The 18,306-nt window shown below is 41.5% G+C and overlaps 1 protein-coding gene across 2 annotated transcripts in view; it reads left to right on the top strand.

Moving 5' to 3' along the window:
- The window catches only part of IFT88 (intraflagellar transport 88), a 63,179-nt gene that overhangs the window by 29,636 nt on the left and 15,237 nt on the right, over positions 1 to 18,306 (top strand). For both annotated transcript variants that reach the window (XM_043891719.1, XM_043891718.1), the window contains 9 exons: positions 541 to 772; positions 1,724 to 1,794; positions 8,294 to 8,380; positions 8,767 to 8,866; positions 11,460 to 11,546; positions 14,155 to 14,341; positions 15,200 to 15,308; positions 16,586 to 16,736; positions 17,199 to 17,314. In XM_043891719.1, the coding sequence (XP_043747654.1) occupies positions 541 to 772; positions 1,724 to 1,794; positions 8,294 to 8,380; positions 8,767 to 8,866; positions 11,460 to 11,546; positions 14,155 to 14,341; positions 15,200 to 15,308; positions 16,586 to 16,736; positions 17,199 to 17,314 (1,140 nt within the window). The remainder of the gene's footprint in view (positions 1 to 540; positions 773 to 1,723; positions 1,795 to 8,293; positions 8,381 to 8,766; positions 8,867 to 11,459; positions 11,547 to 14,154; positions 14,342 to 15,199; positions 15,309 to 16,585; positions 16,737 to 17,198; positions 17,315 to 18,306) is intronic.

The raw sequence follows: 18,306 nt of genomic DNA, 5'->3' as shown, positions 1-18,306 counted from the left end.
AAGTAGAAGCAGTCCAAGTATCTATCATGTAATCAATGGATGGAAGGTGGTATAGCTGCACTGTAGGATACTATTCAGCAATGAAAAAGGAGTGACATTCTCTTACATGCTGTTATATGGAGGAAGCTCAAAAATTATGCTAATTGAATGAAGGCACAGAATATCACATGTTGTGTAACGCCATTCATATGCAATGTCTAGAAAGGCAAGTCCAGTCCAGAGAGCAGAAAGGAAATTAGCGTTTGCCTGGGGCTAGAGGCTAGACTGAGGAGTGATTGCAGGTGGGCACAGGTGTTCTTTCTAGGGAGATGGAAATGACTTAGAGTGTGATTGTGGTTTCACAACTGTGTTAGTACAGCAATAGTCATTGAATCACATACTTAAAGCAAGTGAATTTTATAATATGTAAAATAAACCTCAGTAAATCTTTAACAAAACAAAAAGTAACATGGCAAAGAAAAGGAGGAAATTATTTGTGGAATAACTTGATTGCCAGCTGGGGAGTTCAAACTTTTAAAGGGAGTCCATGTGTTTTTTCAGGATTAAAATTATGCAGAACATTGGAGTCACATTTATTAAAACTGGCCAGTATTCGGATGCCATCTCTTCTTTTGAGCACATCATGAGTATGGCTCCAAATCTGAAGGCAGGCTTCAATCTGATTCTTAGTTACTTTGCCATTGGAGATCGAGAAAAAATGAAGAAGTCATTCCAAAAACTGATTGCTGTTCCACTAGAAATTGACGAAGATGATAAATACATTTCGCCAAGCGTGAGTATGAAGAAGACTCTTATGTAGCCAGCTCCTAATTAGCTGTGCTTCTCTGTCTCCAGAAGTGATGAAGTTGGGGTGAATGACTCTTCAGGTTTCTGCCAGTCCTATATTAATATGTTTTATCATTTTCATTTGTTATTTAGATTAGGTTGACAACAGAACTATTGAAATAGGGCTGGAGATTATGATTTAAACAGACTGCACAATTTTACTCAAAAAACAAAAGGGAGAATCTTATGAAAAATTATCCTTCCTTAATGTTATCTTATGTGAAGTTAAATCATGTGAAATTGTCCATGTTGATAGATCGTGATGGTATAGTAATGTCGATTTCATAAAAGGAACCTGCTAGATTTTCTTGATGGATTACAAGGGAATGGCAGTGTGGTGGTCGGCCCCACTGCTCAGTATTTATTCTCCTTGTCCTTTGTTTTTAAAATAGCACTAATTACAACAGCCTGCTGTATAGGGTTGTGAGGATCCAATGAGGGAATGCATGTGAAATGCTTAATCCTGGAACATAGTAAGTGCTGGGTAGATGTTACTTATCATATATAACTTTCATATTGAGAAAAAATTATGTTGTGAAAGAAATCCGTGTCTTCAGTAGGAAGTAGAGGTCAATGTAGGGTCATACTAAGTCACTGATGTCATTAAGGCAATTACATGTGACTTAGGCTTCCACCCGTTTGTACTGACAACCATGGCTTCCGTATTCTTGGTCCTATGCTTTCCAGCCTGACCTTGTGTCAGCTGCTAGAATCTGCATTAGTTCAGTGAAGAGTGTGACAGGTCATCAGAAGGAAGAGAGAAAGTTCTGCTTTACATGAGAAAAACAGTTCAGAAAGACTCACTCGCTCTCCACTGTATACAGTGTGGCCTAGTGCTGAGGCTGATTAGCCACCCAGTTCTCAGTGTTTACTTCTGATTCCCTCACTTTTCCCCCAGGATGACCCACATACTAATTTAGTGATTGAAGCTATAAAAAATGATCATCTGAGACAAATGGAACGTGAAAGGTAATATTTTGGGCACTTAATGATTAAATATGGTCTTCTCTAAGAGACTTGAATGTGCATTCTGATTATTCCTTTCAAAACTTGTTGTGTTCAGTATATTTCTAGAATAGTGCTGTTTCACCATTACTGTCTTTACTAAATTCTGTTTTCTCCTTCAAAATAATCTCAATCCTCATGTTAATCGCAGTTATTTTTACTCAGTTTCTCTGTTTCTCTGTAGTTTGCTTTCCCTCTGCATCTGGTGCAGTATTAGGACTTTGTTCATATTACCTTTGTTTAAATATATCTCTGTATTTATCCTGCCCAATTAAATTACAGCTCCCAGAGACAAAATTCTTTCTCTTTATATCTTTTCTTCCTTTCTCCAGTATGGTACCTAGTCTCTGTCAAGTATGGCTTGAACATTCTAATATTGAGTATGCATCAGGCATCTTAGGAGTTATATCACATGAGAGAAGGCTCAGTTTTTTTAAATTGTGATACAATACACATAATGTAAAATTTATCTCAACCATGGTAGATAATTCATTTCAAAGATAATGTTAAGTATTGGAACATTCACATTGATTTGTGACTGGTGTTCAGAAGTCTTCACCTTCCACACTGCAGCTTAGTACCCACTGCACAACTCCCCCCACCAACTAACTTCTGCCTACCCCCCAGTCCCTGACAGCCACCACTCTGCTGTCTGTTATATGAAATCCACTGCTCTGGGGACCTCATCTGAGTGGAATCACGGTATTTGTTCATTTATGACTGGCTTTTCATCTGTGCTTAGCATGTGACAGGATTTCCTTCATTTTTAAGGCTGAATAATATTCCATTGTATGTATACATGCATGCTAAGTCGCTTTAGTAGTGTCCGACTCTATATGACCCTCTTGACTGTAGCCCTCCAAGTTCCTCTGTCTGTGGAGATTCTCCAGGCAAGAATACTGGAGAAGGTTGCCATGCCCTCCTCCAGGGGATCTTCCTGACCCAGGGATCGAACCTATGTCCCTTAGGTCTCCTGCATTGGCAGGCAGGTTCTTTCCCACTAGCGCCACCTGGGAAGCCCTGTGTATGGAGAGCCCTCAATCTTTAGGAGTTAGTTTAACAGTAAAAATTAAGCTTATCCTTCTGGGAAGATGGAGTAGATGTACTTTTCCATGTTCGTCCCACTAAGTACAAGTAAAAACCCTGGGAATTGTATATAAAACAAAGTGAGAAGAAATGTGGAGACAAGAGGGCAGATGAGCAGGGGCCTTGGTGACTTGAAGAGCAGCCTGACAGTGATCCCCTCATGCTTCTCAGACTGGGAACTGAATAAATAGGGAGTCAGAAAGCCGGGGGCTGCATTTTTTAAAAAGCCTGCTTTCTTTAGCCAAAGGACAAGATGAGGGTCAGAGCAGGCTATGGGGAATGTGGGCGTCTCCCTTTATCTGCAAGTGATGAGGTGATATCTCTGCCAGCTGGAGTGGTGTCAAGAAAGACAGCTAAAACAGAAGATTTCAATAAAATTCAGTCTTTTTATTTTCTACCTATTATTTTTTTCCCAAATAAAATACAAAAGCATTTGCCTCTTTAAAATACATCACTTCCCAAATCCTTAAAGGTGAAAGTAGTATAGAAGATCCTGAATGAACATTATTTTATTTTTAACTTTTTATTGAAACATAGTTGATTTACTCTCTGTATATTGATAAATAAACACTCCGCATTCCCCTTTGTTTTCTATGCCTATGAGTCTGTTTTGTAAATAAGTTCATTTGTATCATTTTTTTAGATTCCGCATATAAACTGCATATTTGACTTAGTATGTTCATCTCTAGGTCCATCCTTGTTGCTGCACATGACATTATTTCATTTTTTTTATGGCTGAGTAATATTCCATCATCATATATATACCAAAAATGTTAAAATTTCTTTCTTTTTTTTGTCTGTGCTGCAGCTTGCAGGAGGTATCAGTTCCCTGACCCAGGGATTGAACGCAGACCATGGCAGTGAAAACCCAGAACCCTAACCACTAGGTTGCCAGGGAACTCCTCAAAATGTCCAAGTTTTGATCAATAATCACTCACCATACCAAGAACCAGGAAGATCTCAGTGAAAAAAGACAGTCCATAGATGCCAACACTGAAACGACAGAAATGTTAGAATTATTTGACAAATTTTAAAGCAACCATGATGAAAATGCTTCAGTGAGCAATTATGAACATGCTTAAAATTAGAGCATACATCCGCACAATCACTTAACAAATGTTCATAGTAGCCATCCAAGAAGGGAAGCAACCCAAATGTCCACAACATGAATGGATAAAAAATTGGTCCATCCATACAATAAAATATTATTTAGCCATACAATGAATGAAATACTGACATATGCTACAGTACACATAAATCTGACTCCATTTGTATGAAAGGTGAAGATTAGGCAGCTCTGTAGAGACGTGTAGCAGTTCAGTTCTAATATTTACCATAGCTTCTTCAGTGGCGGTTTTCACTCTTTGACTTCCCCAGATGGTGCAAGTCCCAGAGCTTCAGCTGCCGAGTCCTGTGTCTGTCCGCTGCGTCCCTTCCTCCCCCTTCCACTCCCTGCTTTCCTTCTTTCATCGGAGGCATCACAGACCAAAAACTGCTGATCTCACAGGTCGTCATTGCCTTCTAATCCCGTTTCCTGGTCGTGGTTTTCAACCTGTTTTGTAAACAGATTGCTAGCACAGCTGCTGGTAGACAGTGTTTATGCTTGTTGTTGTTGTTCAGTCGCTAGGTCGGTGACTCTTTGCAACCCCATAAACTGCAGTCCTTCCCACCTCCTGGAGTTTGCTCAAACTCGTGTCTGTTAAGTCAGTGATGCCATGCAACCATCTCATTTTCTGTCGCCCCCTTTTCCTCCTGATCTCAGTCCTTCCCAGCATCAGGGTCTTTTCCTATCAGTCAGCTTTTCGCATCAGCTGGCCAAAGTATTGGCGCATTAGCATCAGTCCATCCATGAATATTCAGGGTTGATTTCCTTTAGGATTAACTGGTTTGATCTCCTTGCAGTCCGAGGGACTCGAGAGTCTTCTCCAAGACAACAGTTCAAAAGCATCAATTCTTGGTGCTCAGCCTTCTTTATGGTCCTACTCTCGCATCCGTACACAATTACTGTAAAAACCACAGCTTTGACTAGATTGACCTTTGTTGGCAAAGTGATATCTCTGCTTTTTAATACACTGTCTATGCTTGTTATAGCTTTTCTTCCAAGGAGCAGTTCAGTTCAGCTCAGTTGTGTCCAACTCTTTGCAACCCCATGGACTGCAGCACGCAGAGCCTCCCTGTCCATCACCAACTCCTGGAACTTACTCAAACTCATGTCCATCGAGTCAGTGATGCCATCCAACCATCTCATCCTCTGTTGGCCCCTTCTCCTCCTGCCTTCAATCTTCCCCAGCATCAGGGTCTTTTCCAATGAGTCAGTTCTTCCCATCAGTTGGCCAAAAGTATTGGAGTTTCAGCTTCAGCATCAGTCCTTTCAATGAACATCCAGGACTGATTTCCTTTAGGATGGACTGGTTGGATCTCCTTGTAGTCCAAGGGACTCTCAAGAGTCTTCTTTAACACCACAGTTCAAAAGCATCAATTCTTCAGTGCTCAACTTATTCTCACATCCATACACAACTACTGGAAAAACCATAGCTTTGACTAGATGGACCTTTGTTGACAAAGTAATGTCTCTGCTTTTTAATATGCTGTCTAGATTGGTCATAGCTTTTCTTCCAAGGAACAAGTATCTTTTAATTTCATGGCTGCAGTCACCATCTGCAGTGATTTTGGAGCCCAAGAAAATAGTCTGTCACTGTTTCCATTGTTTCCCATCTTATTTGCTATGAAGTGATGGGACCAGGTGCCGTGATCTTAGTTTTCTGGATGTTGAGTTTTAAGCCAGCTTTTTCACTCTGCTCTTTCACTTTCATCAAGAGGCTCTTTAGTTCTTCTTCATTTTCTGCCATAAGGGTGGTATCATCTGCATATCTGAGGTTGTTGATATTTCTCCTGGCAATCTTGATTCCAGCTTGTGCTTCATCTAGCTCAGCATTTCTCATGATGTACTCTGCATATAAGTTAAATAATCATGGTGACAATATACAGCCTTGATGTACTTCTTTCCCTATTTGGAACCAGTCTGCTGTTCCATGTCCAGTTCTGTTGCTTCTTGACCTGCATACAGGATTCTCTGGAGGCAGGTAAGGTGGTCTAGTATTCCCATCTCTTAAGAATTTTCCATGGTTTGTTGTGATCTATACAGTCAATGGCTTTAGCATAGTCATTGAAGCAGAAGTAGATTTTTTTGGAATTCTCTTGCTTTTTCTGTGATCCACCAGATGTTGGTGATTTGATCTCTGGTTCATCTGCCTTTTCTTTTTTTTTTTTTTTTTTAATTTTTTGTTAGTTGGAGGCTAATTACTTCACAACATTTCAGTGGGTTTTGTCATACATTGATATGAATCAGCCATAGATTTACACGTATTCTAAACCCAGCTTGTACATCTGGAAGTTCTCTGTTCATGTACTGCTGAAGCCTAGCTTGAAGGACTTTGAGCATATTCTTGCTGTCATGTGAGATGAGTGCAATTGTGCAGTAATTTGAACATTCTTTGGCATTGCCTTTCTTTGGATTTGGAATGAAAACTGACCTTTTCCAGTCCAGTGGTCACTGCTGAGTTTTCCAAATGTGCTGGCATATTGAGTGAACACTTTTTTTTTTTTTAGTTCTACCACTTTATTGCTACCAACCCATCTCCCTCCACCCTCGTGCACACATGCTCAGTCATGTAATCCCATGGACTGTAGCCTGCCAGGCTCCTCTGTCCATGGACTTTTCCAGGCAAGAATACTGGAGTGGGTTGCCATTTCCTTCTCCTGAGTGAACACTTTAATAGCATCATCTTTTAGGATTTAAAATAGCTCATCTGGAATTCTATTACCTCTACTACCTTTCTTCACAGTAATGCTTCCTAAGGCCCACTTGACTTCACACTCCAGGATGTTTGGCTCTAGGCAAGTGACCACACCATTGTGGTTATCCTGGTCATTAATACCTTTTTTGTGTAGTTCTTCTGTGTATTCTCTTCACCTCTTCTTAGTCTCTTCCGCTTCTGTTGGGTCCTTGCCATTTCTGTCCTTTATTGTGCCTATTTTTGCATGAAATATTCCCCTAGTATCTCCGTTTTCTTGAAGAGATCTTTGGTCTTTCCTATTCTATTGTTTTCATCTATTTCTTTGATTCTTCACTGAAGAAAGCTTTCTTATTTCTCCTTGCTAGTCTTTGGAGCACTGCATTCACATGGGTATATCTTTCCCTTTCTTTTTTGCCTTTCATTTCTCTTCTTTTGTCAGCTATTTGTAAGGGTCCCTCAGACAACACTTTGCCTTTTTGCATTTCTTTTTCTTGGGGATAGTTTTGGTCATCCCATCCTATATAATTTACGAACCTCCATCCATAGTTCTTCAGGCTGTCTTCCTACCAAATCGAATCCCTTGAATCTGTTTGTCATCTCCACTGTATAATCATAAGTGATTTGATTTAGGTCATAAGCTAGAGGTTTCCCCTACTTTCTTCAATTTAAGCTTGAATTTTGCAGTAAGGAGCTGATGATCTGAGCCACAGTCAGCTAACTCCTGGTCTTGTTTTTGCTGACTGTATATAGCTTCTCCATCTTCAGCTGCAAATAATTTGACCATCTGATGATGTCCATGTCTAGACTCGTCTCTTGTGTTGTTGGAAAAGGATGTTTGCTATGACCAGTGCATTCTCTTGGCAAAACTCTGTTAGTCTTTGCCCTGCTTCATTTTGTACTCCAAGGCCAACCTTGCCTGTTGCTCTAGGTTTCTCTTGACTTCCTACTTTTGCGTTCCAGTTCCCTGTGATGAAAAGGACATCTTTTTTTGGTATTTGTTCTGGAAGGTCTTGTAGGTCTTCTTAGAACCATTCAACTTCGGCTTCTTCAGCATTACTGGTTGGGACGCAGACTTGGATTACTGTGATATCGAATGGTTTGCCTTGGAAATGAGCCAAGATGATTCTGTCATTCTTGAGATTGCCCCCAAGTACTGCATTTTGGACTCTTATGTCGACTATGAGGGCCACTGTATTTCTTCTAAAGGATTCTTGCCCACAGTAGTAGATATAATGGTCACTGATTAAATTCACCCATTCCCATCCGTTTTAGTTCACTGATTCCTAAGATGTCGGTGTTCACTCTTGCCATCTCCTGCTTGACCACATCCAATTTACCTTGATTCATAGGTGTAACATTCCAGCTTCCTATGCAGTATTGTTCTTTACAGCATCAGATTCTAGTTTCACTACCAGACACATCCACAGCTGATCAGTGTTTCCGCTTTTGCCCAGCTGCTTCATTCTTTCTAGAGCTGTTTCTCTGCTCTTCCCCAGTGGCATAAGTTTATATTTTAAGGAGTAAGTTGAAACTTTTTATACCATATTTCTAAATAAAACTGTTTTGTTTTTTTGATGTAGAAAAGCCATGGCAGAAAAGTATATCATGACAGCTGCAAAGCTCATTGCTCCTGTAATTGAAACATCCTTTGCTGTAGGTTATGACTGGTAAGAGAGAAATTCACTGTGACTGGATGGACATGGTGTTTTCTTTTATTGATTTAAAATTTTGTTATTAGAAAAATGAATAAATAATTACAAATAGTGATTTCTTCTTATGAAGCAAATCATATTATATGGTAAATTAGCATAGGACACTCTAAAAGTTATAACATTTTTAAAATTTATGTATTTATTTATTTGGCTGCACCAGGTCTTAGTTGGGTACAAGGGGTCTTTAGCTGCGGTATGCAAACTCTTAGTTGTAGCATGTGGGGTCTAGTTCCCTGACCAGGCGTCTAACCCATGCCCCCTGCCTTGGGAGTGCATAGTCTTAACCACTGTACCACCTGGGAAGTCACCTAAAATAACCTTTTTTATGCTTTATTTTATAGGTGTGTTGAAGTTGTGAAAGCCTCTCAGTATGTAGAGCTGGCAAATGATCTGGAAATAAACAAAGCAATTACATACCTGAGACAAAAGGACTTTAATCAAGTAAGTTTAAAAAAAGTGTTTAGATGCACAGGGACTGCCCCGCCACAGCCCCCCAGGCCCCGCTAGCTCTGACAGCCTAGGGTTTGGGTAGGTCTGAATACAATCAGCCACGGAAAGGGGACCCTGGATGGAGCGGGTGAGATGGAGCTCTGCTGGCCTGGCCAGTTGTCACTGTCCCCTCTGGGTCTGCTCGGCTTGTGCACTGGCTCTCATTTCATGAATAAAACCAGAAAAAAAAAGTGTTTAGATGGAATTTCATGTTAACTGATCAAAGTGATATTGTTATGAAACTCTTTTCTAGAATACTATTACCTGTGATTATTCTGAAGTAGAGTAATATTTTTATTTCTAAACATAATTTCCTTTAACAATGCTGTGTTTTTAATTTTGACCTGTTACTTCTGTTTCTTTCTTTTTTTGCCATGCTAGGCAACTTGCAGGGATTTAGTTCCTGACCAGGAATGGAGCCATGCCTCCAACAGTGGAAGCACAGAGTCCTAATCAGTGGACCGCTAGGGAGGTCCCTGTGGTCATCTTTATATCAGAGAAAGAATTCCATTAGAGCTACACATGGACAGGGTGAAGGCCAGTGGTGGTAGATGAACACATTCAGGAAAGCTGAAGCCTGTAGCTTCAGACAGTATCAGCCAGGAAAAGAAATGAAAACAGAGATTTATCTGTTTTCCTAATGAGGGCAGGAGGAGAAGGGGGAAATAGAGAATGAGATGGTTGGATGACATCTCCAACTGAATGGACATGAGTTTGAGTAAACTGCGGGAGAGAGTGAAGGACACGGAAGCCTGGTATGCTGCAGTTCATGGGGCCACAAAGAGTTGGACATGACTTAGCAACTGAATAGCCACAACAATTCTTCTTGGAGGGGGAAAAAAAACTCAAACTAACACTGTTTATTTTCATTATTTATTTTTCCACTTACAACTAAATTTTATTAAGTGAACTTTTATCAGTTTCATTTATAAATATGTTTATATTATTTTACTTTTAAAAACAAATGTTGGAGACATTCATAAAACATGTAAAGAACATTGTGAAAACTGCCTACTTCAGAGCCAAAAATACCTGAGAATGTTCCTTTTATTAGAATTTAATTATTTAGTCTTTTCAGAATATTATAGTATAGAATCTTAGAATATGAAATATGTTTTTATTCTGTCCATGTTTTTAAGTGGATGTTGGAGGTTCTAAATACTTTTGTAAATTCTTCTAAGTCTGACATCCCTTGTGTCCTGCTTGGTCGGGACATCTCAGACTTGCAGAGGGTTAGGAACGTGCTTTAAAGTCTTCTTGCTGCAGAGTGTAGTCACATTTGGATCTGCAGCGGGTCACTTTGTAAGGCTCCAGAATTGCTTCCTGTCCCACTTGTGAGGCTGCTCAGCTGTGTCTCCTTTCCTGGGGCTGCAATCGTGTCTGTCCCTCTCTTCACCTCCATCCACAGGGCCCTCATGTTTTAAGAATGTTTCTCAGCCTTTTCTTCCTCTGTGCTCATTTAGGCTCAGTGTTTGCTGAGTCTTGGCTTCAAATTCTGTTGCCTCAGTAGCTCTCCAGTGCCCTCAAAAGTATTTTTAGTGAGTTATCTGCCTTTTCTAATTGTTCTCTGAGAGAAGATGGTCTTCTTCAGGTAAACACTGACTACATCACAGGCTCACAGAATCAGTGTCACTGCTCCCTCAGCCAAATCTAATCTGCTGTGGACCCACCAGTTGTGTTCGTAACGTCACTATTTCTTGTTGTTGTTCAGTCGCTCACTTGTGTCCGACTCTTTGCAACCCCATGGACTGCAGCTCGCCAGGCTTCCCTGTCCTTCCCCATTTCCTGGAGCTTGCTGAAATTCAGGTCCACTGAGTCAGTGATACCATCCAACCATGTCATCCTTTGTCGCCCCCTTCTCCTGCCTTCAATCTTTCCCAGCATCAGCGTCTTTTCCAATGAGTCAGCTCTTCACATCAGGTGACCAAAGTATTGGAGCTTCAGCTTCAGCATCAGTCCTTCCAGTGAATATTCAGGGTTGATTTCCTTTAGGGTTGACTGGTTTGATCTCTTTGCAGTCAAGGGACTCTCAAGAGTCTTCTCCAACACCGAAGTTTGAAAGCATCAATTCTTTGGTGCTCAGCCTTCTTTATAGTCCAACTCTCACATCCATACATGACTACAGGAAAAACCATAGCTTTGACTATATGGACTTTTGTTGGCAAAGTAGTGTCTTTACATTTTAGTACTCTGTCTAGGTATGTCATAGCTTTTCTTCCAAGGAGCTTTTACTTTGATGGCTGCAGTCACCGTCTGCAGTGATTTCGGAGCCCAAGAAAATAAAGTCTGTCACTGATTCCATTGTTTCCCCATCTGTTTGCTGTGAAGTGAGGGACCTTAGTGAAATTTTAAGTGTTTCTAGTTTGTCCTTTTTCACAAGTCCTGACAATCACTGACCTCCTGACTTGTCACCTGTTCTCTTTAACACACTAGCCACCCCTGGCCTTTCCAGGTCCTCTCTCCAGGTACGCTAATCTTGTCCCCTACTTCAGTCTAAGTGCTGTCATGTTACCAGGGTAACAACTTGCAGATTTTTCATTTCTAGGCTGTGGAGACCTTAAAAATGTTTGAAAAAAAGGACAGTAGAGTGAAGAGTGCAGCTGCGACCAACCTCTCTTTCCTGTATTACTTGGTGAGTTTTGCTTTTCACAAGCATGTATTGGAGCCTTGTATTTTTATGCTGGTGCCAAGGTGAGGCTCTGGAAAAGCTGGGGGACTGTGACACCAGGGCGAGGTCAGGGGTGCTGGACTGGCTTTGTGGAAGGAGGGCGAGGGCTGTCCCGGAATGAGGACCTTGGAACTGATCCCAGCTGGGACGTCAGGATGAGAGATGGACTTGGCTGGTTGTCTCTTAGAGGTTTAAGCTTTGATAATAGATTCCGTGGACAGGAGGACCATCTCCCCCAGGTTCATATTTGCAGCCCTCATACCCCGTGTGATGGTATTTGGAGGTGGGGACTTAGGTTTAGCCAAGGCTGTGAGGGGATTTGTGCCTTTATTAGAAGAGGAGGAGACCAGAGCCCTGCCCTCAGAGGACACAGCAAGTGGGCACCTGCAGGTCAGGACATGGCCCTTGTTGGACACCAGGCCTGCTGGCCCCTCGATCCTTGCCCTCCAGTCTCCAGAACCTTGAGAGTGACTGTTGTTGAAGGCCCAGCTCTGGTATGAAGACAGCAGCTGTGTGTCCAGGGAGCAAGTGGGGCACAGGATACAGAGTGGGGACCAAGGAGGCCAGAGTGCCAGTCAGATGGAGACAGGAGAGGAGAAGCTCACAGCCTGACGACTCTGATTGGTGGGAGGCACGAAGGGAAGTAGGAGTCTTGAGAGTAGAGAGCCAGTGCAGGAGAACAGAGATCCCGGGCTGGAGGTGGGAGTCCTACAGGGGCAGAGAGGGGAGAGGAAGGGCTTGGCCTTCATACCATCACTTGACGCCTCAGCTGACCCTGAGGACCTTTCCTGCTGCGGTAGGTCTGGGCCTTTGTACCTGCAGCTGCTCCCAGGAGGGGCCCTTGCCCGCCCCAGGGTCATGAGCGGGCTGACAGCAAGGCTGGAACCTGGCGTTCCCAGCTGTTCCTGGACGTGTCTCCGCTGCAGTCAGTCCATTAGATTTAGAAAATCTTCAGTGGACTTTGTGAAGATGATTTACTTTCTGACCAGAGTTTTATCAGGTTGGATGAGTGTGCAGGAGGAGACCAAGAAAAACTTACAAGGAGGAGGAGAACTGAGTGGTCAGCCAAGCAGAGCCACTGCAGCCTCTGACCAGTGACTCACTGCTCCTGGTTCTGTGGGAGTGTTTGAGCAGTGTGACCAGTCTGGGGTGTCATGTGGGTGACATAGTCCAAGGTATGTGGCTTGTGTCCAGTGTGGGGTCTGTTGCTGTATAATAAGACTTGGTGCTTGAAGTCACCAAGGCCCCCTCACATCCTGCCTGAAGGGCCTGGATTTATCTGGTGCCCCATCACCTGAGGCTGGGAGGTGCTCCCTCCATCTCACAGCTCTGCTTGCTCGTCTGCCAGGGTCCCTGAGAGCAGAGGCTGCTGTCCGCATGGAGTTTGTTGTCTTGTTGGGAAAGGTTTGGAGAGGAGGATGTGAAGGCTACGGTTGTCCTCGAGGCCATTCTTGAGTCTTGCTCTCCCTTCTCCCCTCCCCTCCCCTCCTGCTGTGTGCAGCTGCCCTCCCTCCCGTGACCCTGAGGTCATCGAGCCACAGTATCAGGCTCAAAGCCATTTCCAGCCTCCACTCATGGCTCATGGCCTCTCTGCAGCAGCCCCTCACAGCTCTTCCTGCAGCCTAGTCCAGGAGACAGTGTTGCATGTTTCAGTGTGTTTGGCAGCAGCACCCGGCTGATAGGTACTGATTCATGAATTACTGTGCAGGGTCCCCACTGATTCTCATATGTGCGTGCTCAGGGCAGCGCCGCTCTCAATAACCATAAGTGGCTAGAAACACCCCAGTGCCCGTCAGCTTGGTGGAGAGGTCCCTGGGGTGCGGCTGCCCCCTCTGTGGTTCACTGCCCAGCCTGGCACAGATCCGGGTCATGTTCATCAGCAGGAGGAAGAATTGGACTTTGTGACAAGGAGCAAGTGAGGACAGCCTGGGGCCCAGGGGCGTCTCCACTCCAGCCCTGCAGCTGGAAACCTGGAAGAACCTTCAGCGGGGCGGGGGAGGGTGGTGCTGCCTCACATCCTGGAGCCCCATAGCCGCTGGATAAGAACCACAGGGGAGGGGAGGTGGGAAACTGGGTCCCTCCCTCAGCCAAGATGACAAGGCACCACCAGTTATGTGAGAGGCCTGCACGGGGCAGCTGAAGGACAGCCGTGTCCGCATCAGGCAGTGACAGAGTGACACTGGGGATGCAGCGGAGGCCGTGGACTGTGGTGATGCGGGGATCCTTGGGCCATGCAGTCAGGGTGGTGGTGGGGACAGTGGTGCCTTGGTAGCTGTGTGGGTGTTGTAGGCCTAGGGTGCTCACACCTTCCATCCGTGGTGACAGGAGATGGAGCCACTGATTTCTGAGTGGTGGGGTGTTCAGACCATGACTGTGGAGAAGTCATTCATAAGAAACTTCTTGATGATTAAAACCCCTCTGTAGGATGAGTCTGGCAAGACCAGGATATATAAAATGTGTGTTTCTCCTATATGTAATTTCAGAAAGTCCATTTATCATGTCTGTAATCTCAGAAGAATCAGAAAAGGTGTGAAGAGCTTCAGGTAATTTGTGCATTTGGTACTTTATTTAGGAAAATGAATTTGCACAAGCCAGTAGCTATGCAGATTTAGCTGTGAACTCTGACAGATATAATCCATCGGCTCTTACTAATAAAGGGAATACAGTCTTTGCAAATGGAGACTATGAGAAGGCAGCTGAGTTCTATAAAGAGGCTCTAAGAAATGACTGTTCTTGCACTGAAGCGCTTTATAACATTGGTGAGTAAAATGGGAAAGTTGCCCTTTTTTTTTCCACCCTCCTGGACTGGGGCTGGGTAAGAGGAGCCAGCAGGGAGGAATGAGCAGTTTTAGTGGCACAGGCAGACAGTAAAGCTGCATGTGAAGGAATGGGCGTAGATAGGAGAGGGGCGAGTGTAGACCCCTTGGGGCAGGAGGTCGCTCACCAGGCACCTGTTTTAGCTTCTTCATGCATTTAAATGTGTCTCCTAGTCCATTGCTTGAAGGAGCTTTATTAGTTCTTCTGTGAAAAGGAATTTTTCTATGTTTTATGTAGTCATATTTGGCTTCTGAAAACTTGTGGCTTATTTGTTTATTGCTTTACAAAGCCCTTCCCCACCTCAAGATTACAAAATCATTTTCCTCTGTTTTCTTTTCATAGTTTGATAGCTTTGTTTTTTCTGTTTTGCAAATAAATTATGAATTTATTCGAAAAAGGAAAAAATTCAAGAGAGGACTCTCGATTTTTCGTCATGCGTGGTCACTTGTCCTGGCACCTTTATAATTTGTCCCTTAGTTGTCCTCAACTTCAAATGCCCACTGACTGAATTCTGTAACCCAGCTCATTTCTGAACTGTTTGTTATGGCCCTTTCTATCTGTTTCTCATTCCTGCCCCACCCCCCATTTTAAATTATGAAAGCTTTGGGCTTGTTTTGGTGTCTGCCAAACATCAATGGAATTTCCTGTCTTCTCTCCCTTTTTAACAAATTGTGTTCATTTTTATTTTGTCTTCTGGATGAATATTTACCTATGTTTAAATACTCATTCTGTTACTTTGAGAAAATTACTACCAGTGCTAGTATTTATAATTTATGTTTTTTCTTTTCCTTCTTTTCAAGGCCTTACCTATAAGAAGCTAAACCGGCTTGATGAAGCTTTGGACTGTTTCCTGAAACTTCATGCAATCCTAAGAAACAGCGCCCAAGTCCTTTACCAGATAGCAAATGTGTATCTTCCTTAAGGACGGTTTCATTAATTCACTCAGCTGGTGACTGAGTACCACTTACTAGATAAGCTTACCCAGTGAAGTAATTGATGGGGATATATTTTAAAATCTAGCTATCAGTTTAATATGTGATGAAAATATTATTTGAGTGATCCTGTTTTAAACGGTCATGTGCATTATAGGAGGAATTATTTAGAAGTGGCAGCTATTATTAATCTTTAGAAATAATAATTGAAATAATTGGGTGTCATGTCAGGTCCACACAGCTGTTCATTAAGCATAAATTAGACCCTTCAGGGGGCTCCGTGGTCGCCCAGTGGTTAGGACTGTGTGCTCTCACTGCCAGGCCCTAGATTTGATTCCTGGCCAGGAAACTTAAGATCCTGCAACCTGTGCATCATGCCAAATAATCAGAAATAATAATGTTTTACATATTGTCTCCTGTTCTTCCGGTAGGGTAGATAAAATTTTTTGGCTAAAAAATTTTAGTTGTAGAGCAGATAGTGTTTGTTACTTCTTTTAGCCTTTTTTGTTTTGTTGAGTTATTTTCTCCTGAGATGTCAGTGTTATGACCTGCTGGTGTCTGGTTCCTGATCAGTTTGGGTCCAAACAATTGATGTGTTTGAGGCTATTTGAATACATTTCCTTGTTTTTATGTTTTTCTTGTTGTGTCATGTTTGTCATCATTAAAAACAGAAGACTTATTTTTCAGTGAAACTTTGGATTGAAATATTTTCATTAAGGTAGCTATTACAAAATAATTAGTCAGTAGTCCATAAGTATTGGTATGAATAAATTATTTTAATGTATGCAGAGGATTTACGAGGCACAGAGCTACAAAAAGCTGTCTTGGGCTTGTACTACAGTACAATTAGAGAAAAACTCATCGGAAAGTACACAGAAACCATTCTTTTAAAATATTGCTCATGTTAAGAGACGGTGAATAATTGAACACAGCATTCACGTTTCTTTGTTAAGAACAAATTTTGGATAAGATGTTGAATAAAACAGCACACTGTTAATTCTTGTACAAATGTGGTGGCGATCTTAGTGGGTAGTAATGAAGAAGGAAAAGCAAGGTGTACACAGGGACAGAAGTGCTGTTTCCAGTGAGACCCCATTTTTCATCCTCATCCCTGAAGAAAACCTGGAGTAAACAGTGTTACGTAGCACATTAGTATAGACTAAGAAACATTTTTATTGAAATGTTGGCTTTAGGTTTGCTTCTTGATCAATGAATTTAGAAAAATTATGTTATCCTTAATTGAAATTGTCTAAGGTATGAGTTAATGGAAGATCCCAGTCAAGCTATGGAATGGCTGATGCAGCTGATCAGCGTTGTTCCCACTGACTCCAGGGCCCTGTCTAAACTGGGAGGGCTGTACGACAGCGAGGGGGATAAGTCCCAAGCGTTCCAGTACTACTACGAGGTGGGTGTGCAGTCTTGCCTTCCTTCCATGAGTTGTTTTAAAGAAGACAGCAGACCTTTTAAGTTTTAAAAGTTAGAAATGCTTATTAGCTTTTAAATGAATAATGATTTAAAATAAAGCATCTGTGGAATATAAAGTTAGTTTTTGATTGATTTTAATAAAAAATAAAAATAAAAAGTTCAAATTCATTTTTCTCCTGAAGGATGATTTCATTCCTTTTGAGTCTATTACATATTTAATTTGACTCAGGCTGTGTATCAGTACATCAAAAAGATGTTTATAGATAACTGAAAAATGTGTCAAGCAAATCTTAAGTTCTCCAAATCTTGTGTACTTTCAAAGGTTGTACAGTGCTTCTGACAGCTGATGTGTTTTAATTAAGACATGTCACACTGGATAAATTACTCTGGCCAGTGGGTAAATGCTACAGACTGAACCGTTGTTGACTAGTTCACTCTCCAGTCGTATAGGTATTTCCCGTCCAACATTGAGGTCATCGAGTGGCTTGGGGCCTATTACATTGACACCCAGTTTTGTGAAAAAGCCATTCAGTACTTTGAAAGAGCTTCACTTATACAGTAAGTAACTGTTGTGATTTTGTGTTTAGTTAAATGCCTGAAATCTGATAGACGTGCTGTGCTCCTGAACAGTTGTAGTGAACATTCATGCATCATTTCCATTTTCTGTGTTTTATTTGACTCAGTCTTTATTGTGATAAATATATTTCCTTTTTATGCACAAGTTAAAAAAAAAACTTCTTTAAGGTACTTTGTATATTTTTCACATCTCAGCAAGCAACTATTATTTCTTTATCAATTAGAAAATGACTATCTCAGTCCAAGGGCAGAGTTTAATTTCTGAAAGAGCCCTAATAGAAATGTTTCACTTGTCTCAATTTATAATTGGTATACATTGTACAGTTCAGTATCATATCTTTTTGCCTTTTCATACTGTTTGTGGGGTTCTTAAGGCAAGAACACTGAAGTGGTTTGCCATTGCCTTCTCCATATATTATATATTAAGAATGAAACTTTTAAAGATGGCTTTAAGTTCATATCAGAATGTTCTGTACATGTCTGATTCAAAAATAATTGGGTTATATCATGTTCTGTTTTGTATTTGGCCTAATTGAATTTTAACGTTAAATGTGGGGAAAGTGGAGGTGGGGGACAAGGTGGGGAGGGAGTGGTTATGAGGATAAAATAAATAAGACACGATGCCATATTGTGCAGCACAGAGAATATAGCCTATATTTTAGAACAACTTTAAATGGAGTCATTTGAATCACTATGTTGTACACTTGAAACTAATACTGTAAATCAACTACATATTTGTTTTGGAAAAATAAAGTGAGGAGAGCATTAAATTGTTCCCTAGTCTTTTATTTTGTCAAATTTTTTCTTAGAAATTTTTAATAGTAGTCTTTAGAAATCCTGGTCATGTTTATTTTAGAAAAAAAATTCATTTAATTCTTTTTAAGGGGATAAAAAAAAGATGAGTAGAATTATTTTTTACTTTCTTTTTAGTAGAAGTCTAATTGTTCAAATACAAGGTCAAAAATTGCCTTTAG

The sequence above is a fragment of the Cervus elaphus genome, chromosome 30, assembly GCF_910594005.1.
Source record: "Cervus elaphus chromosome 30, mCerEla1.1, whole genome shotgun sequence".
Taxonomy (NCBI): Eukaryota; Metazoa; Chordata; class Mammalia; order Artiodactyla; family Cervidae; genus Cervus; species Cervus elaphus.
The sequence above is the reverse complement of the archived record's forward strand: the minus strand, read 5'-3'. Positions and strand labels throughout refer to the sequence as shown.